This window comes from Gallus gallus, chromosome 2 (assembly GCF_016699485.2).
Source record: "Gallus gallus isolate bGalGal1 chromosome 2, bGalGal1.mat.broiler.GRCg7b, whole genome shotgun sequence".
Taxonomy (NCBI): Eukaryota; Metazoa; Chordata; class Aves; order Galliformes; family Phasianidae; genus Gallus; species Gallus gallus.
Genome location: NC_052533.1, coordinates 15,630,249 through 15,655,128, shown reverse-complemented (window position 1 = coordinate 15,655,128; position 24,880 = coordinate 15,630,249). Strand labels below are relative to the sequence as shown.

At 41.1% G+C, this 24,880-nt stretch overlaps 1 protein-coding gene across 3 annotated transcripts in view; it reads right to left on the bottom strand.

Moving 5' to 3' along the window:
• Positions 1-13,709: 13,709 nt before the first annotated feature.
• MKX (mohawk homeobox) overlaps positions 13,710-24,880 on the bottom strand; it is a 43,253-nt gene continuing 32,082 nt past the window's right edge. For 2 of the 3 annotated variants that reach the window (XM_015282064.4, XM_046937862.1), the window contains exons 6-7: positions 16,823-16,856; positions 13,710-16,369 (exon numbers count right to left, since the gene is read on the bottom strand). In XM_015282064.4, coding sequence (XP_015137550.3) covers positions 16,183-16,369; positions 16,823-16,856 — 221 coding nt within the window. In that variant the 3' untranslated portion in view covers positions 13,710-16,182. The remainder of the gene's footprint in view (positions 16,370-16,822; positions 16,857-24,880) is intronic. The other variant, XM_040695886.2, reaches the window with a different exon arrangement.

Here is a 24,880-nt window from a genome sequence, read left to right as displayed (position 1 = left end):
GGATGCCTTTTCTTCTTCATTTGATGTTTTCTCCTTTATTGATGCACCACTCTGCTGGCTGTTATTGCTTGGTGGGCTGGAATGAGCTCAGATGTGCTTGGGGCTGTCCCAGCTCTTTTCTATCACCACACCAATAACACAAGGTAGCACTTACAGCCAAATTGCTGATGCAGGGCAGACCTGTTCTTCCACAGTTCAGCACCATGGGGCTGAGAAGAGTTGAGGGAGGAAGGGTAGTGGAGCTCTGGAGGTAAGAAGAGATGAGCAGGAGGAGAGATGAACGATCAGCAAGATTTTGATTGCCTGCAGGCTCCACAGCAGGCAGCTGCCAGTTAGGTACACCCTGTGAGCACCATGCGTCCCACTTGGATTTCAGGTTTGCTTACACCATGGCTGATTTGGGGGGCATCTCCATCACCCTGTCATATACAGCTCTATAGTCTCTCCTGGAGCCTGGTTTTTGCTCCTGATGTGCACAGTAATGTACTCTGGGTCACCTGCCAAAATTCATAGTGCTGTGGGCTGTATTGATTAGGAGATGAAGGTGATGATAGAGACAGACTTGTTTATTGTGGTCCTGTGTTAACAGGGGATGTGCAGTGTGCCATATCCTCAGGCACAGGAGGGATTAAGAGCTGATTTTTCTTGTCACAATTGTCTTTTAATCAGCTCAGCCAAAATCTCTCTTTCCTTTTCCTTCCCACTGCTCTACTCTTGGAGCCATAATCCTGATGTTTGTTTAGGCTGTGTCCTTGGCTTCTCTGATCTGCTCTGCCTTCTTTCCATAAACACACAAAAACAATAACCAGTGAGACACGAGACACCTGTAGGTAGAGGTAATTATTCTGTTTGTGCAGGAATGCATGTCTCTGCAAGGAGACTGCTTTGGTTTTCTGGTTTCATAAAACATCCTGAAGAATTTTGTTTCTCATCTTTATCCTGAAGAGATGGTGACTGTTATACTGCACTGTGATACCTCTGAGGACAGTCTCAGTGCTTGCCTGGCACTGCAGTTGGCATCTCACTTACAAGAAAAGGCAGCATCGTGTTTATGTAGGTTTTTACCCATCAGTTAACCTCAGTGTCACTTACTTTAGCACAAACTAAGTCATGAGATTAGTACAAAGCAAGGGATCTTTGTGGTGGCCTTAGTCCCATCCACTTAGATTGGTGTTTGCAGATATACACAGCTGCCCTGGCTGAGAACTGTATTGGGATCATTAACAGCTGACCACAGCAATGAGCAGGTCTGGGGGAAGGAGAATCCACTTCTACCCATTGGGGAGGGTATGGAGACAAATTAGCACACTGCAGCCAGAAGGGCAGCTCTGCAGCTTCCTCTGCCTGCTGTGCACAGCAAGTGGGGTCTTCAGCCTCAAGCACAGCCAATCAAGGTTCTTCTGCCAATGCTAAATTCAATCATTAGGAAAAAAATACTCACCAGGGACCTGTTCAAGTGTGATGCAAAGCAGCACGGGTGGGAAGAGAGGTAGAGAACCAAAGAGTGGCTGGACCAAAGCTTTGAGTCTGTAATTCAAATGGAATGAGCTCAAATCCTTTGAAGTTTATCCATTTGAAAACATTTCTGCTAACTTTTTTTCCTCTCATCAATTTGCTTATAGATTAATTTTTATAAGCTTTCCATGGGGGGAAAAATTGATAATGTGACCCAAAATATTTCTCTTCCAAGAATGGCCAAGTTACAGTGGAAAAAAACAGTTCAGCCACATAAAGATGTGATCGCTATAAAAGCAATGTGAGGAACTTGCACAGCTCTCCACCTGCAGCTGCTAATTAAGAAGCAGAGGCTGAAGTCAGATCTTTCCCCTTCGTCGGAAAGGACGGCTTCCTGTCCGCCGGCATGGCAAAATCTGGGGCCTGCATCTGCGATTATCCACTGCTTTCAGCAGGCAGCCAGCACCAGGGGAGCATGGTAGTTAAAAGCCCTTCCCAACAGCGATTGCTCTTTCATGGAGGTTGTAAATAATGGCAGAACTAGGCCCTCATTCTCTCTTTCCTGCAGGCTTTTAGTTAGGTGAGTGATCAAAGCAGCAGCAGTCTTAGGAAGGGGTTAGACTTTTATATAGCCAAATAAACCAGTTTGGTGCCTGCATAGGTGCTATTGTCTTAGGTCTGCTACCTCTGTGTGGAGGGACCAAGATGGAGCAACTCATCCTCAGCCACACAGCAAGCCTCCAGGGCACTCTGGAGTTCAGTTCTTCCGTTACATCTGCACAGTCTGGGGATATCCATAGGCCTATAATGTTCCTCATGACCTTCGGCACATCACTTCTACACTATCTGAGATCATCCATAGGGCTATTATATATGTTGAGACTTTCAGCACTTTACATCTGCACTGTCTAGGGCATCTCTAGATGCCTCAAGACCTTCAACACATCACATCTGCACAATACGGGGCAGCCATAGGTCAACCACATACCTCGAGACCTTCAGCATCTCCAGGCAATGCCAAAGCTCAACTCTTACTGACTACCCTTTACCCCCTCACCCCTCCACGCCCTTCCTGCTCCACTATGTCCATACCTGGGGTTTTGCCAGCATCAGGCAAGGCAGAAAGGATGCTGAAAGCTCTACTGAGAATTGTACAGCCACCAGGAGTGGGGTGTCAGCCATGCAGCTTGTCTCATTGACTTGGGTATATGCCAAAGGAAGCCACATCAAATGTACCTGGAACATGATTACCTCAGAGGCTGCAGACCTCTTTCAGGGTTTGTGTTCGAGCTCATTTTTGTCACGAGGGATACATGGTCTGCATTTGTTTATAGACCATGGCTGCAGTCACCTTTTAATGATGCACAGATGGAGAGTCAAACACTGGATTTATGGACTGAAAGCACAGAAGAGAGAAGTTTTGTGGCCCTTTAACTTACCGTTTACTGTACCTCCACAGGTACATGCTGGGGCCTCATAGTTGTTCTCCAAATGCCTTTAACATCCAGGCCAGAACAGGTCTGCATGCCTTTCCATTTTCTTTCTCTGTGTAATGAACCTTGGCAGAACAGCCAGTGTCCTGCCAGGTCCTGGAAACAGAGAGCTTGTTGCACTGCACTGTAGCTGTCACACATCTCTGAGGGTAGGTTTTGCTGGTGACCACCACCTATGTGGGGGTTTCGGAAGGTAGGTGTCCTCATGTGTGGGAGGTAGAGTGGAGGTGTAGAAAACTTACCAAGAAAATTGTGTTTTAGTGGGTGCCAAGTCCCTCTGCATGCTCGCTGGCAGTTTGGATGTGATCTCCATCACATAGGTGGGAATTTAAGTGCCTGTCTCACATGGAAACTTATATTTACGTTCCCAAATTTGGTGTCTCAAACTAAATCATACCCACAGGGGCTCAGCAGGAGCTGTTCTCAGGAGAGGATGCTCCTTTAGCTCTGGGCTTACTTTTCCTACCTGGATCCAGCCACTCATTTGAAACTGGCCTTTCTCCTTCCAGCTGTATCCTGCAACCATTAAACCCTGACATCAGGATCTCACACCAATGGCATCCGCTTAACTTTCAGATAGAGCCACAAGAGAAGGACACTAAGAGGTAGGATCACATGTTAGTTCTAACCAGATAATGTCCTATGGAGAATGCTTCAGCAGCTGGCCTCAAGATCTGTCACCAACCTCTCTCTGATGGTAGAAGAAAACCCTGTGACAGCTTCCTCCATCCCCTTTTGGAGTTGAGTTGGAAGCCAGGCTCATAACATGTCTCCAGCCTTGGAAAGAGAAAGTATTTCTTCAAAGTTCCAAATCCACTGTCACAGCTGTGCATGAAACTTGTCCTTGATGGTCACTGGGTTCCCAGCACATAATGCCACTGCAGGTTGCTTTCATGTGTCTACATGAGCTCTCCCAGTGCCTTGTAGTGCCTTGCACAAAGCAGGCATGACCTCTGCCCGAAGGAATTCCACAAGGCAGTGAGATGTCTAGCTGCTAGAAAATCACCTGCAATTATTCACACCCTCAAAATTGCAGGAGCAAAATGAGACCCTGCTTTTCAAAATCAGGTCCATTATGTGTCTGCAAAGTATATAATCTCCACATAATTCATCAACACCATTAATCTAAACTCCTATGTACTGAGCTCAATAGCGCATGTGTTTTCCATGTGTGTGTAATATCAAACAAACGTGTGTTTAACTTGTCAGAATATAATCAACTTCCATTAATTACTTCAGCATGAAGTCTCCGGTACCAATGGTTCTTCATATAATAAGTCAAGAAGCTTTTATTGGGGAGCTAAACAGCTCAATAACACTAATTAATTGTGTTTCTTGGACAACTGAGATTGTATAAGTGGAAAGGTGGTTTTGGTACATTTCCCACTGCATTGATTTTCACATTTCTGGAACGCATTTCCCCATAATAGTCATTAGTGCACAGAGAAAAGAGTTGGAAAGGTGCGGTAGGAGCACGGCATTCCTGAAATATGATTTGAGATTTGTACTGGATTTGCACTGTTTGCCAGAAATTCAAACTCTGGCAAATAACTTAGCCTTTCTAGGCTGGTTGCCCAATAGGCTGAGTGAAAAAAACAGCAAACCTAAAAATCTGCCAATATTTATGTACCAGTGTGTGATTCAATTGTTTTATTGCAGAGTGAAAGTGACATAAGAGAGAGAGGGAGAACAGGACGGAAACTCTGCGAGTCTGAGGAAAAATATGAAGCATTTGAATGCTAGTGTTAAAGAATTTAAAGACCTTTAATTAAACCACCCCAAAACTCACAAGCTCCACAAAACTGAGAAAGAAAGAAAAAAAGAGCAATTGCTCTCTTGGGGCTTTCAGGGCTTTACTTCTACACATATTTTTCTAATTCCACATAGAGGAAAAAGAATGTGCTTTTCCCACCTGAGAAGTGTTGTTTGGTGATTCATGAAGCTTTCTCCCCTGTCTGAAGCAGAGATTTCTCAGTTACGTACCCCAGGGCTGCGCCATTCCAGAACGGAAGAGCTGGCGGGGAGGGTGTGAGGCCCACGGAGCATTTTGGATCAGCAGGATATTACTTAGTGTCTTGTGTGTGTATATTTATACATTGGGAGTAAATGAATTCTTGCACTCCATGGCATGCAAAAGTAACTAAAAGCCTCTCTTGGCTGCATCATGAATGCTGGTTGAGGGTTCGGATCTGTGTTTCAAGGCTCCATTCAGTGCCGGCTATTATGCTTTCAGGCCCTTCATGGAGCTCCAGTGTTATCTCAAAAGCACCATCTTTTTGTCTACACAAGTATTCAGCAGCACTCAAAAGACAAATCTTATCCATGTGTTCATAGCTTTTCCTTTGAAGCCCTTTTCCCCAATCGCATCATCATAAAATTCAGCTTTCACTCAATGGAAATATATAACACAGTCAGTGCCTTTGTAAATCAAGATCCAACCGTGCTTAAATCCTGGGGAGCAGCTTATTCCTGTTTAGTAGTAAACATTGTCACAAGGAAGTCTTAATGCAAGGCAGTGCGCTACTGAGCCAGGCTCTGTAAAAGCGAACCCAGCCCTGAAAAGATTTCATCTGTGAAGTGGCAAACGCAGGTTGGGGAGAGTGACAAGGGAGGAAAGAAAGTTGCAGATAAATGTACTGTGATGGCTTAGGGCTTTACACTTTCCCCTGTTATGCAAGGCAGTGTTGATTTAGACTTGTGTTTATCTGAGGAGTTAAGTCTGCACATTAACTCAGTAGCTCTCAGAAAGTAACTAAATAATTAATAATGATAATGATGGACCGGAACTGGAATATCCTCCACTGTGTTGCTTTTGCTGGTAGTTTGGAAAACAGGACATCCAACAATTTTGAGAAATAATAGAGTAAAATATCATTACAAACTTCCAGACTCTTATTTCTAAAAAGACTGGTTATAGATAATTATGTTTCTCTTCTTCATTCTGACGCTGACAGTCCTCTCAAAAGCCATTTAATGAAAAGCTGGTGTCAAGAGACAAATAACAGTATCAATGCCATGTGTTGTTCCTGTGAGAATCTCATAAGGCATTTCTCTCATTGCATACATAGGTATGCTTTTGTAAGTCAGTTTTTGCAACTTCTGTTAAAGATGCAGAGTCTTAGTATGGGGAAATGAATGTTGGCCTAAAAAAAGACAGACCTTCAGTCCCACTGAAATCATAATCAGAGCCTCCTTAATCTCTTGCAAAGTGGAGGTGAGCGAGGTGTCCGTGTTCTGTTGTTAACAGATCTTGCCTGGTGTTGGTCAGATCTTTCAGATCTAGGACATCTGGCTCCTAGCATGCAGTAGTTCACTTTAATAATCAGCCTTCCTTAGCAATATCTGTTTTATTTCTCTTTTCTACCTTGAGAGCCAAAGCCTGTTTCTATCAGGCTACATTTGGATCTGTTTCACGTTTCATCGTCCTCCTGGATGTTTCTGACCATTTAGGAGGGTACTTTGCATCACGAATAGCTCAGCCTTCAGCACAGTCGGATTGTCAGCCTTTGCAGCAAACACCTTGTGAATCATGTAGTTGGCAGAGAAGGGAAATTGTATTTGCACTGGTCACTGGATCTGATACAATGGTAATAAAATTCTTGTCTCTTTTGTATCAAAAGCGATTGTTTATCTCTTTGGATAATGGAATTGCAGGTGCTTGCAAAATCCCAACATTTTATCATAATGAATATATGCAAGACTCACGGGCTCTGATTTTCTTTACCTCTTTCTATTCCTGGCTCAGCCTCCATCTTTGTGCGCTGTTTGACTTTCCCTATCCGCTCGTTTCTGAAGTAAGCTGCTCATACCTAGAAACAAATTCAAAGTGTCCCTTTGAGTTAATATACCAAGCCTTTTCATACCCAGCAGAGCCTTATTTCTGAGCGATCCATCTTGTCGTGTAAGGAACATTCCTGATGTTTTTTAAATATCCTGCCGGCGCGCTTTCACGGTGCGGCTCTGGGGATTCTCCCGCAGCAATTTCCTTGGCTTTGTGGCACGATTCCTGACTTGGACTACAGGCATTTGTTTTCCTGTTAGTTAGCGGCATTGACCACAAACCAGCCTGTCAGAAAGGGTGTCGGTTAACATGTTCAGCCACCCCTTTTGAAGCTCGAGGTAAACTGTGAAATAATTTCTTCCCCTGTTGGCATCTTTTGTGAAACTAGAATTTCTCAGCCATCGCCAGAGGCTCTGGAGCAAGTGTTATTTGAGGCAGCTCGTAGGATCTATTCCCGTGTTTTTCTTTGTGGTCTGCCTGCCTGTGTTAGACTCCAGAACACAGTGCAAATGTTCAGTCTCCCATGACACCGAATAGGGGGAATATAGGCTAATCCTGCAATGTGGCCTTCAGAAAGCTCTGCGCAGGAACTCCAGGTTCTGCTCAAAACAAACATACCTTCTGGAGGGTTTCTGCCCAAGTATTTTCTGTGGAGGCCAAAAGCACTTACAGAGCTCAGAGATCCTTCAGGAGTCGTTCCATTGCACCTAACTGGAAATTTCCTAGCTTTCTTCTGGCAACTTTAACTTTCATGTTAAATGCACATCCCTCTCTGTCAGCTTCCATGTTTATCAAGTCTGTTGTTGCCTTCCATCTGGGAACCACCTTTGTCCTTTATGTTAGGTTCTGAGAGGCTGGGAAAGTTAAACAGCCTCCAGTGGATGGCTGCCCAGTCTCCTCCGCTGGCTGGCTGGTGGGATCAGAACTCGCTGTCCTTCCCCTCCACTCTTATGCTTGGAATGTAAACATACCTCCTAAAAACAGCGGAATAAACCAGCTGCTATTCACTCTTTTAACCATCTATTGAGCAGCAGACTTCCATGCCATGTTTATAAGGCAGACGGCTGAAATGGAAAATAAGAGCGAGGAGGCAACCTCAAGAGGCCAACCTGCCTCAAAGTAGGATCAATTACACCTATTTAACTCCTGATTAATATGTCTCTAACTTATTCTTAAGAAAAAACGTCAGCAATGGAAAGTCTACCACCCACATAGGCAACATATTCCAATGCTTCTCCATCTAATCCCTCTTCCATTGGCATAATCTACCCAGTAATGAACCCGCCATCTCTTTTGCTGTGATTAAAGCCCATTGTTTCTCAGCTGTAATACAAAGAATGTCCCCTTCATCTTTCTGCTGGCCACATATATTTGAAGACTTTCATCTTCTCTATACTTAATAATCCAAGATCAATCGATTTTTCCTGCTAGACCTTGTTTGTTCCTAGTCTAATGACCATAGGCTCCTCCTGTTGGTTTCTACTTCTATTAGGAGCAACATTAAATGCTCATGGTTCAGTGCAACCTCAACACAACTCAGTGGAGTGGAAGAGTTAACTTACATGTCTTATGCACCTAAAATACAATTCCATGTGGCATTTCTTTTTCTTTTTCTTTTCTTATCTTTCTTTCTTTTTTCTTTTTTTTATTTATTGATTTTTTAACTGCAGGATGATTTTGGATCATGTTCAATTCATGATCAGCTGTAAACTTCTGAAGAATTTCCAGCTATCTCGCCAGCCTTTGAGCGCTTTACCAAATTTTTTCCTCAGGCCTTCTCTATCTAGCTTATAAATTCTGTTATTTTTCAGGTAATTCCTGCATTTTGTCAGGGTGATTTCAAGTAACACTGCCTTCTCATGTACTGGCAAGGAGCACCTATTTGGGAACAAGACAGTAACAAGATTCTGCAGTGCAACAGCTCTGCTTGGTTCTAGACCACCATGACAAACAGTAGAGGCAGAGGGAGTACATCCTGGCAGCAGCAGCAAGAGATCTTTTCAGAGCTGTATGTCCCCTATAAACTGGTTTTATGAAATGAATAGCACATATCCTGAAGCCAGGGAACCTCAGCTTTATTCCACTAACCGAGCTATTGTTGAAAATATTGAACAAAACCAATAAAGGATAGACATCTGTGGAAGCCTTTCATCCATACTTCCACAGACACCATAGATGTGGTACTTAGGGGCATGAGTTAGAGGGCGTGGTAGTGATGGGTTGGTCTAAGAGGTCTTTCCAACCTTAATCATTCTACAGTTCTATGATTTTTGACCACGAGTCCCTGATAACTTCTCAGAGTAAGAGTTTTCAGGGTTTTTTTTATGACACTCTCAGTGGTAATTTCAGTTACAGGTTATGTTCTCTGTTTATTTATGAGAATAGCATGTAAAACTGCCAAAAGCCAACCAGAGTCAGTGTGGTTGTCAATGTGGCAGTAGGGGAAATGCAGATGAGCGGGACTATGCTGTGTCTTGGCCCTTTGCTCTCTGGGTTCATGCAGCAGTGCTTCAGGGTAGATGATGCAGAATCACCAGCACTTGCAGTCTTGTTGCTCTGCCTGTTCCTGAACTACAGCTTCTCTGAAGTGTGTGTCCTACCTGAGCAGTGGGAGTCATCAGAGTGACATCCTAACATCATATTCATTGGTTCTGTTGAATTCAGCCCAGGGGTTGCGACATTTAATTCTTCACAAATGAAAAGGTAGTGAGTCCTCCTCATCCTACACAGGACTGTTTTTCTTTTCATTCTCATAGAACAGGCTTAAAAAAATTTACACTTGGTATTTGGTTTCCATGCTACCATTCTGTTGCTGTTGAGGGAATGGTGCAAGAAGTAGCTAAGTATTAGTTTACATAATAACATTTCCACATGCTTGTATTTGATTTCCAGTTGTAAATCCAGGTTCCACCGGATCCCACTCTCATGCTGGTACATGTCCTTGTGAAACAGATATAGGGAGTATTTCATCTTACAAATTGGGTATAGAGTTCCCAACTCAGCTGCCCATTAGAAAACTGAAAAGAGTTTGTAACCTTCCTGTATTTTTTTCCTGAAAGGAAATATAATTGATGCTTCTTGGAAGATGTTTAATATCAATTGCATCATGCAAAGAAGTATTTACAGTTTTTTACATAGTAAACACTTCTATTGCAAGTAGCCTTGGAGATAGCAGTTACAGAAATGCGTTGAAATCTTTGATTCTTGATCAAAGGATGGCTTTATATATACTTCGAAGTAGCAAAAACACCAGACTTTCTAGTCAGAGTACCCTCTGATTTAGCCCTGGACATCACTCAATGATGCCAGCCTGGGCAAGCTGCTCTCAAGAGGATCCTTCTGCTGCCCACACATGTCAGAAGCAGACACCAGCTTCAGGAACATAATCAGGGGTTCGGAGGACTGGAAAAGACTAAGACTCTTCTTGGTTCACATCTCAGAATGTGGAGGGTCACTGACATTTGTTTGTTTCCACATGTTTTAAATTTGGTTTCACCGCCAGTAAAATGTTGCATCAAATCTTGTACCTCTTTGAGGTTTTCTGGTTGCCATTGCACCAGCTGAGAAATATATTTATTATTGCTATTATACTCTCTTTTTAAGAGACACAGATGCCATCTTCAGCCTCACACCTTTGCTTTCTCTGTTATTTGTTATCAACAGGTATAAACAAGCACCACACAGATGGCTCCTCTCCAAGGATGCAGAGTACCAGTAAATGCTGCACCTGCCTGCTGTCTTAATTTTCTGGCCACATGAAAATTCTCTTCATTAACACAAAGAGCAAGAGGAGAAGTCCCACATTTTTTCCTCAGACAGTATTTTTCTGAAGGCAACACTGGCACAAAGATATCCTTCAGAAAAAACAACGTGGTGCTTGCTGAAATGATTCAGCACCAAAATCGGTACTCTAAAATGAAGTATTTAGATACAAATTGTGATATCCACAGACTACCATGCAAAATTACTCTGATATTGTGAATACTGAGCATAAGAAGTCCTTTCATGCCACACTGCAGGATAAATTTTTCTGTTCTGTGGAAATTTTTGAGCTGTCAAAACTTTCTTGTTTTATACTGGGTTGGAGAGTGTAAACATATAAACAAATAAATGTAACGAACCAAAAGGCCACTTTTAAAAAGTCAGTAAACATAATTTGGTAACCTCAATATTTTGGTAAGTTTCAATAATTTCTGTTTGGCTTTGATTGCAGCCTTTTTTGCTATAATTATGTTGCATTTCAAGACAAAATAAAATCTGGAAAAACAGACTTTATTGTTAAAAAAAAAAACAAAAAACAAAAAAGGGAAGAAGAAATGTGGAGTTTTGATCATCTCCAAACTTTTTTAAAAGAAATTTAAAAAATTCAAGTCAATTAAGTGCAGTATTCCTGTTACAGAAAGCTTCCCTTTTGCTGACCAGGCATTTAATTTGCAAAGGTTGAGCTGAAACATTGCTGACCACTTTTCATGACTACACTGACTGCTGTTGAGTAGCTGGAAGTTTTAAAATCTGATCACGTATTTTGTGGCCATTTCACAAGATCCATGGGTCTCAGGGTCTGGCTGTCAATCTACTAAAAGGGCATGAAAAAGGAACACAACACTTCTTGGAGTGACGATTATCATACTCACACTCATGAGGAAGCTTTGTTCAGCTTTGTTGAACATTTCCAAGCCACGAGGATGCTCCTGTGTGAAACGTCTTACATCTGAACTATTGCATCCACAAAGTCTTGGGCTACAACAGAACTTCCTTTTTCAGCTGGACAGAGACATTTCCCCCTTCTTAAAATGTTTTTTTTTTTTTTCAAGTGCTTCAGTATGCTCCTCAGCTGATGTTACAGAGAAAGGTAGATAGTGCTGACCAGAGTCCAGCTGGTCTCTTTGTGATTTATGATTTAACATCTTGTTTCCCCTGACTTGAGCTGTGTCTGGTTTGGACATCTAGTCTCAGTTAGAAGCTTATTTTCCTGTTGCAGTCAATGAAGAAATTGAAGTGCTGCAGAAGTTGATGCCTACTCCGTAACATGTGCCCAAGATGCAGATTTCAATTATAGTAACATCAGATACATAAAGTTCCTTAAGCACACCAAACTGAGGGTGCCACTTACAGAACTGCCCTCTCCTATCTTCAGAGTCTCGTAGCAGCAGGGTGAGCAGTGAGGAATGTCTTGTTGGTGTGATTCTCAACTGATCACCCACTCGTATTCCACAGTGTTTAGAGCATCCCCAGAAGAGAGTGTCAGCCCCTTCACGTGGACCAAACCCTGGATGAGGATTCCTAAGGCTCATACTGGAAGCTTGCAACAGAACAGGGCCTGTAGTCCAGTTTTTCACCAACAAGGTATCTTTTCTTACACTCAAGATAATGTGCGTTTACCGTAAAGAAAGAAATGTCCCTAATTTGTGGTTATTTACAGCACTGTAAATCAGGCACATGCCACGAAGTACCAATAAAAATTGTTTAAAATCAGCCTTAAATAGCTAAACTCTCAACAGCAGCTCATAAAATGAGACTTGGCAGTTCCTAGGTAGTTATGGTTAAATTGACGGTCCTTTTGGGAGTTAAGATAGCCAAAAGTAGTAGTAGTAGTTAGGAGTGAAGTGATAGACGGTAGAGCTTGTTGGTTGAAGAACCTCCACTGCACACTCCTGAGACTTCATATGTTCACTGACCCCAGGCTGGGAGAAGGAAGATATTAGACTTCACCACTGAACACTGACTTGTTGAATCATACATCCTTCACCTATGTAGCACTAGAAACTGCAAAGCCAGACAGAAGTATGAGCTTTGGCATGAAGGATCCCATTGCTGTCTGAATGTAACAGGAGACTTTTCAGGCAGGAAGAAAGAAGGAGAAATAAGTCCAAAACAGGCTGAAAGGGAGGTTAAGGAAACCTGAAGAAGGGACCAACACCACAAATGAAAAAAAAAGCCCATCCATAAAGAAACCAGATCTCAGCTCCTTTTAAAAAGTCAGGTGTGTGAGTTATATTAGCCTTGAGCCAGGTCTAACTTCCGCTGCCAATAACCACTCCCACTGCCAATAACCCAAGCTGACATAACAGCAACACTAAAGAGTTTGGAGATTCTTTTTCTGTTGCACTGGGCACTGATGTCTCTTTTCCCATTTTTTTTTTCTTGTCAAAAGGGAGACAGCCTCCTCTCTTCTTGTTAAACAAGAGGAACTTCAAGATGAGGCTCAAACCTAAACACTGGCCCAGCAACCCAGCACTGTGTAAGCCTCAGCGCTGGGTCTCCGTTCTGCTACTAACAAAGACAAAGTACACTCAGTGTCTGGCAAACCAGCCCATACAACATGAGCTCACATCCAGGCAGTGTCAAAACTGCTCTCTCAGACAATTCAGCCCTTTGTATCATGCTTCATCACTTTCCTGACTTAGGTAGCTAATCTAGGTAGATATTTCACCAGAGCAACTCCCAACTGGCTATGTCCATCTACACACAACAGTTCAACCATGCAGGGCAGTAGTGTTTTCCTCTTTGAAACAGAAGAAACAGGTTTAAGCCCACATGTGCTTTATCTGTACCTAAGTTAAAACTGTTCTTCTTTGCACAGTACAGAAGTGCTATCAACTCTTCCACATCTTCTAACCCAACAGTGCAGTGCTTACTTTATGCACTTTACATGTGACCATCCAAATCCAGGTACTGTCCTTCACCAAAACGCCAAGTTAGCATTTAAATCCAAGACACCAAATAATCAGATGTCCCCAGAATGCTCTGTATGTTGGCCTGGGGCTTGCTCTCATTCTCTTTGGTGGAGCTGCTTCACCGTGAGGCCGCAAAGTGAGAACTACAGCTTAGTGGTTGTAGCTGTTGTATGAGACATTCTGGTTTATCTTTGCCTGTCTCATGCTTATATCCCAATATAGATTAATCCTGCCTGTAAAAGGAAACCAGAAATGCAAATGACTAAGAAGAGATAAATGAATATTTAATTCAAACCAGCAAGATGTTGTTTGCAGTTATTTATTTTACTAAAATGGTTACATATGTTGAAACAAAGAAGAGCTATAGTAATAATGTTTGTTTTTCCAATATCATAAATAATTATTGAGTCTTCATTAGCTGTTGGCTCAGCACTGATCATGATTCTTGTTATTTAAAAAAAGACACACAAATAATTCATTAGAATTTGTGTTTTCAGAAAACTCTAAAGCAGCAGTAGAAAAAAAAATAAATTAAAGGAAATGGTAACAAGAAATTATGCCAAGTATTTCTTAAATTTAAAACCCATTTGATGTGTATTACAGATTATTCTTTGTGCTTTGATCATTTTAAAGAAAGAACCATGAACAAGTTGTTTATAGTATGGCTTGTCTTCTCCAGTTTTGCTCCAGAGAAGTCACCAAAGGTACCATTTTTACATGACAAATGTTGTTGTCATTTATGCAGACAAAAACACTGTGAATATTCCTAACAGAAAAGTTTGTCAAAACCATCAATTTATTTTCACAAAATATTTAATACCAGAATAACTTATAATAGTATGAACAAAAGTGAAGTATTAACTCTCTGCTATTAGTTATAAACTCACATTATTATGTCAAAATCCAGTAAAGTATCAAAAATTAATGTCACGGAATCTTAGACACATAATGATGCAAGTCAGTAAAACACATACTTCAACTGTTCATACAGTCATGACAACATACATTTCTTGCTTGGCACTTTAAGTCAATGCAAATCAGCAATTTAGAAAACAAAGTAAAAATATATATGTACAAAATATTCTCATATCAAATCATTTTCATTGTACACTAAATAAACCCAACAACATGTTATGTTACATCAAGAAGTTTCCTAAGAAGTCGCACCAAGGCTGATATTTGCAATGTGTCTTGACTATTTTAGTGCACCCGGAACAGCCTATACTTGCAAGTTAGTTTAATCATTAGCACAGTCCTGCTTCCAATGAAGTGGGAATTTGGCCATTAAACTCAGTGGGAGCAGGACTGAAGTCTTATCTTGTTCACTGATGGCTCATGAAAGAGGAAAGGGGAGAGGGATAAATAGGAAAAAACCTGACAGGATAACCACAGGAAGAAAAAAATCCAATTCCTAGCAACAATCAGCTCTTTTCCAGTTTTCTGTAACTGATTCAGTATAAATTGTATTTGGCTTTGCCACTGTAAATTGCTTTCATGTAAATTCCATTCAAGCACTGTAAACGTCATTAGACTATTGTTATATGATTTAAGAATAATTGTACACCCTCAAAAACCCTTAAAATAAACTGGGCTTTATGCTAGTTATTATGCTCAACAACAGTCAAGTATAGAGATGTGACATTTAATACATTTTAGTATCTATTTAAAACCCTCCAACATTGAATGCTGGGATTTTTCAATGTTTCAAGTCCCATTTGTGTTACTACTGTGGGCTTTGATAGTTTATACTACAGCTTTTTCTCACTGAAATGTGAACTGTCAATCAACTGTCCTCATCTATGCAGTACCTACAAAATAAAAAACACTTAAAACACACTGAAGTAATAATTTCCACCATGGAAACATTTTTGAGCTCCACTGCAAATAATAAATGGCACTACAGATTCAGTTTTGTACAAGAAGAGATCAGTTTTGTTTACTTATGTAAAAACTTTTGTAAGTCACTAGCAAAGCTTTGGAACAATAGAAAATGGACTTTACAGCTAGTCTGACTAGAACCTTCTCAACTAGAAATCTTTAACAAGCAACATGTCTGGGAACATATGTGTAAGTTCAAAATAATCTGAACAATTAACTTATTTCCTAAATTTGTGTGTTCTAGAGTATTGCACTTTTCAAAGGAATGATTTTGGTATTTTAATATACTGCATATACAGGTAAGAAACATGCATAACAATCTCATTGTCACTTTGACAAAACATACTGTACAATTTTTATAACACTGTTGATTAAAAAAGAGAGAAAAAACGATGTAACAATTTTATTAAGACTTGTCAATTCGTTCGAGTCTATTATGCACAATTCTCCAGGGCCTCCAGCAGTAATGTGTTTAGCCCTAGGCTGCTTAAGCCCACTTGGAATAATACACAAAGTTTAAGCATTATGGCATTGTCATTTTGAGGCATAATACTGTTGTACTATGCCCACGTTATAGCTTATTTTTTGAAAGCAAGGCACTTACTGTAATAGCAATGCAAACACCTTATGCGCACTTTGATTAACATAAAATAAGTTAATGTTTTGATAAAAACAGGTTTTTTTTTTATAATTTACATGCCTTTTATAGAAGCAATTGAACATTTCATTTAATACAATGAAAACGTCAGAATCTGAAGGAGCACTGTTTTTAAACTGACTGTACTGTAAAAAGGGGACTTATTTTCCACATCTGCCTCATATCTGTGAATCTGATTTTGCTGAAAACCAATCCTGTGAGTTAAACGTCCGCTTGACAAGAAAAAAGGTACTCATCTCTTTAAAACTGCTGGACTAATGGCACTTTAACAGTCTTTACTTCTGATATATGTGAGGATTTCTGGATGATGCAGCTGGTAGTTCCCTGCAGTTTGTCCTTCCCTTGGGCGAGGTTTGTTAGGGCCATGGCTGCGTTGATCTCCTTCCAGTACGTTTCATCTTTGCTGGTTCCTTTTCTGTTAGCTGCGCTAGATTCAAGCAATAACAAATAGTTACACACATAGCTTACATAGCAGCCTTCCAGTAGATGAAAGGAGCCTACAGGAAAGCTGGAGAAGGACTTTTTATAAGGGTGTGTAGTGACAGAATGAAAGGAAATGGCCTTAAACTGAAAGAAGGTAGATTTAGACTGATATTAAGAAGAAATTCTTTACTGTGAGGGTGGTTAGACACTGGAACAGGATGCCCAGAGGTGTTGTGAATGCCTCCCTCCCTGGAAGCATTCAAGGCCAGGCTGGATGGGGCTGTGAGCAACCTGGTCTAGAGGGAGGTGTTCCTGTCTATAGCAGGGAGGCTGGAACTAGATGGTCTTAAAGGTCCCTTCCAACCCAAACCATTCTGTGATTCTACATAGTGGCTACACGATGTCAGGAAAACTGTAATAATAATCATATGGGGAAATAGCATATTCCCTTACTCACCTTTCACACTTATTTGGTCCATTCTCCAAAGTTTCTGAAAAAGAAAAAGAAAAAGAAAAAGAAAAAATTACATTTTCTTTCAGTGGTTTTTAAACAAGCAAATTCATGAAATAGGCACTAGAAAAATAACTGCAGATTAATTCCAAAGTTGATACCAAAGAACCCCTTTGTTTGGACACATATAAAGGGTCAACTTCACTCAAGTGCCTCTCTGGAGAAATCCATTCTGAGCTTGAAGCGGGAACAAGTCAAAAAAACCCACTGTGAAGAAATTTCAGCCATGGGGAGGCTCCTGAGCCACAACTGTGTAAGAAGAGGGTGTGCTGAGGCAGAGTTTGCTGAGCCTCTCCAGCACCACACCAACAAGACCAGTGCTGAACCCTGCCCAGCGCACCCTGGAGTGGCCCCCTGTTTTAGTTTTATTGGCAATAGTGAGAATAACACTGATCCTGGAGGTTCACCTACATTTTGCTGGGTGATGGAGTGAGTTTTTCAGTACATAAATCCCAAGGACATAAGAAATTAGAAAAACTAAAAATAAAACCCAGTTTCATTTCCCTTTAGTGAATGCCCTCTTGTATGCACTAAAAATAGGCATTTTGCCCATACACAGATGATGTGTGTGTTTTAAAGGCGACCCTTGCCCAGGCTGCACCTCAGTCCCAAAGGCAGGCTGAGCAGGACACAAGGAACAAGCACACGTGGCTAACAGCCTTCAGAGGCGAAATTGCATCACAGGAGTAAGCTACATTTTCCCATCAAGGGTCACATTTGTTCATTCATTAAGTCCTCGCATTGCAGAGAAGCCAGAAATATTTGCCAGGCAGAAATCTGTATGCTTTAGTCAGTGGACTTCCTATCCTAACACAGAAACACATTATAGGGGAATGAGAAGCTGATGTCTAACTGCAATACCTGTGGAGAATGAGTCAAACAAAAGAAAGAGCTTGAGCATGAGCTCTAGTGGCTACATGACCACAGTAACTCCTAAATTTCATGAAGTAATGAAGCTGGATTCCCAAGTGGTGGTCTAACCTACTGCTAGATTTCAACCAGATTATTAATTAAAAGCTGATCTTTTCTTTAAACAGACCTTGCAGGTGAATAGGTCTCAAAGCACACTGCATCCCTTACTAGCTCCATGGTTATGAGTGGCTTCACCAGCCACCAAAGAGTGGCCAGTTTGCTCTTGCAGCCAATACACCCAACACCTTGGCACAGCCGTGTTCCCCAGTGCTTGCAGGTGAGCAGCAAAGACCACAGGCTCACCAGAAAAAATGCAGGCAGACCATCTGTAATTTCACTGGTCAGATGTTTGCCAAGCTGTTTGATTTAACAGGACTTCATGCTTTTGCAAAACAGCTTTATAAATGTCCACAAGTGAACGAGTCCTTGGGTTTATATGTTGTTCCAAAACAGCATATGTTAAGTCAGTGTCCCTGGAGCTGTCCTAGAGCACTGCATGGAGGGAAAGTTCAATCCAGGCGGAAAAGAGAAAACAGAGGATAAATATATATATATATGATTTGCAGAGATGTACTGACTGACACCAAAAGTTTCCTTCTTCATAATATATTGGGCTGCAAACCATTTTTCAGCCCTGCTTCATTCAGTGTTTGCTGTTGTTTTTTTTTTGTTTTGTTTTGTTTTTTAAATAGAGACAGTGTTAAAGAGGAGGTTTAGGACTGAATAGGTCAGTAGGTATAGAAATGGAAATGGCAAGTAACAGAACGCTGTTGCCAGAGCAAACCTGGATATAAATACACCTCTCTCATGCATCTGTCAGTTTCTTTTGCTGTTGGAAAATATTTCCTATGAACAAAAAAATTGCTTGTACAAACTTCTGAGGAAAGTAGGTGTGAATGGTGACACACATTCCAATTCCAGCGTTTATTTGAAGGAGTATTTGCAAATATTTTTTAGTGGTGTTTAGCCAGCTCTAAAAGAAAGCAACTTGCTCACAGTATAAAAAAGTAGTAGCAAAGCTAAAAAACACAACCCAGGACCAAAGAGTTACCTGTTCTTTAATTTTGCTGGAGATCTTTTTTATTTCATTCAGATTTTATATTTTTTAAACAAATAATTTATGTCAGAGAAATCTGAAACTGGGTTACAATAAAAACATAATTGATAATTTGCAAAGCTCTTGCTAATAGCTGCTGTAAAAGCACGTTAGTACAAAGAAGTCTGACAATCCATCATTTCAATGCACTTTTTCTTGCCAAAAATCCTTTTGTGCTATACCAAAGCTATGACAGCATATCTTCTTTTGCTCTGCCATAGCATCCAAGGAACTCACATCTGTCTGAACAGACCTTAGTGAAGGAAATGATCCACCATCTTTGGATGAGGAGAAACATTTTGAGAAAGGCAAACAACCAGTTCTGCAAGGAATGTTGGGCTCCATGTCCCTTTGCCTTTTGAGGCGAAAGAGCTTCGGCCACGCTCCCAGGCTTTCCTTGACATCTTTCAGGTCAAGCCAACATGACCAAACTCTTAAAGAAGGCTTAGCTTAGCCTGGCAGAACTGTAGTCTGGACGTGTCTGGCTCTTTACTGACAACAGAGGGAAGATAGAAGACAAAACCTTATTGAATTTTTAAAAATTACGCGAATCTTGCCCAACATTAGCTTAGTCTTCATCTTTTGCAACCTGCCTGCTCTACCCCCAGTTACTAACTCAAGCCTTTGATACTTTTGACACTTTACATACATGCAAAACTATTGCTGTCTATTTCAACTGTATAAGCAGAATGGTGAGAATGGTGAATTAACGTAACCAAAGAACGGCATTCCCAGTATATAAAGAGTTTGTTCTATTATACAGGGTTAAAAAGATGCACCATAGCTGCCCTCCCAAAGCACTGTGAAAATCTTTAATCCAACGTACTTCCTAAACAAGCTACAGTTGTGCTCAATCACATATTGATTAAGGGAAAGCCAAATCTACTTGCTAACGATGAGAGTAATTTGTTCTGTCTCAGAAAGCAATGTGGGAAAAGATGTTGGTAGGCTCTCGGCAGATCATGAGATCCTTAACATTAAACATCAGAAAAATCTTATTTTTGTTAGAAGTCCTGCATTTGCTTAAAGAAATTTGTTACCTGCTCTACAATCGGAAAGCTTAAAGCACTATGAAAATGGAAATGCAATCACATATAATTGGAGACTGTCATAAATGCTCCCACTTACTGGTTCTTCATTTTGCTTCCATTGCAAGTATCCAGAGAATCAGCTTTTGCTTGGACAGGAATGTCTCATTCTGCTCTCACCATCCGCCCAAAGAAACCAGTGATGTAGGATATTTGTTTCCTCTTGTTTATAATAGGAAGTCACTATAAATCATTCACAAATGGAATCTTGCTTACCTTTCCATTAGTATGAGTTTTCAGTATACAGTTTACCGTAGTGTGCAGTGCCAAGAGTGTAGTCACTGGACAATACCAGCTTTGTGATACAGTATGGCATTTTTCAGGACTCACATAATTATTAATAATACACGTAGTATATATATATATATTTCTTATTCACCATGAAATTTCTTCATAAATATTCACTGGCTGATCCTGACAGCTCTCTTGCAAGGTAGCCTGCAGTCCCATTTTAGCAGAGAGGGAAATGAGTTTCAGAAGTCCAAAGACAACATGGCAAGGCAATGCTTTGACCATTTATGTCAAAAGCATTTCAGAGCAGACTTCTCCAGGTTTTCTTCTATAGTTAAAATATTATCTTTTGTTCTTCTGCTATCAGAAAGGCTCACCCAAAGCAAATAAAACCCAGTGTTCTTGAAAGCAACGTATCCACAAACTGAACTGTAATACCACTTTCTTCCAGTGCACTGCCACTACATTTGACAGTTGTCAAAGTAATATTCAAATAATTAACCAGAACATATATATCTAAATACGTACACAGTGCCCTTTTAAACACCATTTCCAGTATTAGAGAAGAAAGCCAGTGTATAAATGCTGTAGCACATGTGTCTACTCCAATTTACCACATACAAAAGCTCTCTGGCTACGTGGTGTTGCAGCACATGCAAGTATTTCAGAACAATTCAGACCCTCACAGTTCTTTGAGTCCAGATTCATAACTTTCATATACTTGGATGCCATTAGGGGTGTGCTAACTAATGCTAATTTCAATTACATTTTATCCCTTTGAAATAGGAATTTTGATCTAAGAACACTACACGTGTGGTAATGAACGGACTTCAGCCAAAGGCCCTGCAGGGAATAGTGGAGGAAAGTCTGACTGCTTACATAGGACCAAGAAGCATCCACGTTGCTCCCACACTCGGTGTTACTTCTACACTGTTCAAGCCAAACTGCAGCAACTGGCACAAACCCTGCTTTGTGTTATCAGGTAACACTGACAAAGCAAAGATGGCTGGAAACCAAGAGGGGAAAGAATGTGTGAATGAGAGAATGAGACAGAGAGAAAAGGGCACTGAATACTATACAGTGGAAAAAAAAATGGACGTGGAAATCAAGATGCTGTGAGCTGGTTCCACATGGCTGTAATATTACTTGAAGCTACTTGAACATGTACAGATTCCTCATGAATTACACACCACCTACTCTAGCTCAAAACGGAGGGAAAAAAAAAAACTGCTGGCCCCAAATGGTGAATACTATAAAATATTTGTTGGTTCAATAAAAGGTCCTGTATAACTTATCTTCATTTTAAAGTTGGCAGTGTTATTCAGCTGTTTCTCTCTTTGCCTTTCCTGAACTTTCTTTTGTTGGTTTTGGAGACTCTTGCTTAACATGTGTTGACCAGCATTTTCAAAACAAGCAAGAGGAGGAAAAAGAGGGAGGAACAGGAAATAAATGGGGCAGCTGAATGAAAAATGAAGTTTACATATGTGAGTAAATTAGTGGTGAGATGAGGTATTTCTGTAGGTCACACACAAAACACACACACACTGTCCCTTGAGTATCTAGTATTTTCCAAACCACAATTTCAGGGCATATATGCCTTTCAGATCTCTGTTTTTCCAAGAATAAAACTGGGTCAACTGGAGCTAATATTCCCCTACTCTTCTACACTGATCCAGCTCCTTTTTTTCCAAAAAGATCCCAAAGTAAACCATGGATCACACAGTATCACTAGCATTCCCCCACCTCTGGGAGGGAAAGTGGCTTAGCACAGGCTGCTCAGCAGTGCAAAGGAGGGAAAACTGACAAGGATTTATTACCACGACAAGGATTTATTACCATGTCCTTTTATTGGGTGAGCTCTAGGCCTAGGCTCTAGAGAAATTTCCTTTTCAGCAGAGCTTTCATTTACCACTGCTCATGCGTTCTTCCAGGAAGAGGTAGTGGAGCAGCCTGCACTGGTCACACCCACGAAGTTGACACCTCACTTTTTTTGCTTCACAGACAAAATATAATGCCTGACCTCATCAGCCATCGTCCTTTCAGATAAGCAAGATGTACAATGACAGCAGAAAGTGATGAGGGACTGACACAGATTTCACAGAGAAGCTGTGGGTATCTCATCCCTGGAAGCGCTCAAGGGCGGGTTGGATGGAGCCCTCGGCAGCCTGAGCTGCTGGGTGGGAACCCTGCCCATGGCAGAGGTGTTGTAACTAGATGGTCTCTGCGGCCCCTTCTGACCCACATCACTCTATGATTCTATGATTCTGTGAAGTTACGTTCACAGCGACTATTACATCAAGTACTTTTCTATGTTCTGTGTGGGTCTTTCAGGAACACCTCTAGCCCTGGTCTGACATCTTCTATTAAGGTTGGGTCTTGCCAATGTTGGAAGTCTCCCTTTGCCATCATGCCCCAGAACAAAGCGTTTCAGGAAAAACTCTGAAATTTTCTTCTTGCACCAGAACATCAGATCTAAAATTGAACAGTGAGGGACTGATTTACTCAAGCTTTTTTTCCTGAGTACCTAGGAAGCTGAAGACTTTTTCCCTGTGCAGTCTGGAATCTGCTGAAGAGGGAGTAGGCATCTAGTTACATTTTAATACATGTGATTTTTATGAAATGAGTGTACATGCCCACAGAGACTGGGATAGGTGTATTTTATAAACCATAAAATAGAATTGAGTTTGCAGATCTACATTAACATTCACACTAATAAGTGCACAGAAAGCACCACATAATAGTAGGCTTGGTCCAAATGGTCTTATAGTCTTGGGCTGTGCACCTGCATGTAAGAATTTATTAGTTTGCATACTAGATACAAACCTGGTGTAAATCACTTCATTGTTCAGGCTGTCATGGCCAGCTTTATATTTCCCATGGCTACTGACAGTGTGTTCTCTTTGCTGAGATTCAGGGCACTGTGTGAGATTTGTTTTTTCAGCCAAGCTTTAGTAGAGCTTATAATGGGAGTCAGTGCCTTGTGGCATTAGAGGCGAATTGTTAACGAACTGAAGGTTATATGGTATTATGTTCTTTTCAGGTTTGCTGCAAAGCTGACTGAATCAAATCTTTCCTCATTGAGTTGGCATGTAATTAATCGTGCAATGTTGTCCAGTACCCTGGTGATAGTCTCCTGTGTGCATTTCATAATGGATAAACAAATATCTGACTTAGGGTTCATTTTTTTGGTGTTATTTGGAAAGGGATTTACAGTATGTGCTGTGCTGACTGGAAGGATGAAGTATTCAGCAATCCTATTGCAAACCATTGTGGGTTAACATCAAGAAGCAGGCTAGGCAGCAGGGAAGGGGGAGGGTGAAATAAAGGAAAGGGGAGAAAGGGAAGGGGGGAAAAAGAAATAAAGGAATGGCTATGGGAGATGTTAAAAAAAAAGGGAATAAGAAAATGGCAGATGAAAATTTGCTACGAAAAAGAAGAGTAAGGAGTATGGAGGGAGAAAATGAACCAGAGTATTCATTTTCTTAATTTTAATAGAAAAATATCCTTTTCCCACCCAGGAATTCCAGTGTTGTGCAGGAAGGCACGTTCAGGCTTTCACTCTGGATCTAAAAAGTTTAATTGGAAGCTCTTAAAGCCTAAAATAAAGCTTTAAAAGTAAAAAGCTAAAGTCAAATGCAGCCAGGGTAAGCACTATTACACTCCAGCCCGATTGTTTTTCATTAAAAATGCGGGGTGAAAGGGAGGGTTTCAAAGCCATATTTCAACCCTAGGCTGACACTACAGCAGTAAAATCTGATTTTGTTATGCTAGTTGGCTGTGGGTTTGGGAGCAGACCCTACATACGCAGTGTAAGGTATGATATAAATGCATGCACAGAGGATATTTTCAGAAGTCTCCTGCACAATTCAGAGAAATGCGTCCCCCGGCTCCCGCGGCTCCGCTTGATACGGCTCCAGGAGCCAGCTCCTCTCCTGCCCCCCGGGCTGCCAAGCAGGCTCAGACATGGCATGGACTGCACAAAGGCAATTTAAATTACAAGGTGCTGCATTTTCAGGCAAGTGGAAGAACTTCTACACGAATGCCAGAACTGATTTCCAGGGTGTGTTTAGCCAGCAGTACTGAGTAAAGAATGGGTAAGTTAGAGGAAATTCACTGTTTCTTTCACTTGCCTGTAAGACAGAAACAGATAAATATGACATTTTTCAGCCTAGCTACTTCCAGCCACAGCATGGGGTATTGTGTGTCCACTGGGATGCACACAACACTGATGTCCAATGATACTAAAACCCAGGTACCAAAGTTGTAGCTCAAACCAACTCCATTGTGTGACCACAGGTACAGAAATTCAAGTAGTTTGTAACGAGGTACATAGGCACGTATATGTGCCCAACAGTCAAACATACATAAAGTCGGTTGCAGGCTGCAAAAGGGCTTCATAGTAACCCCAGACAAATGTTGCACAAAAGATTCTACAGATCAATGGATTGCATGTGAAATTTTAAAAATATATATTTATGTCTATGGGGAAATATTCAGATACTCAGATACATATCTGTATCTACCTGTTTCTATACCACATGGGAAGAAAGATGAGAATTCCAGGCAGTCTGCCTTCCCACCAAGCATACTGTGAGATACAGTGGTACGGCCACACGGGGCACTTGCTATGGTTGCCACCTGGCAGAGATGCAGGATGGACCTACCTGGGGCCAGAAC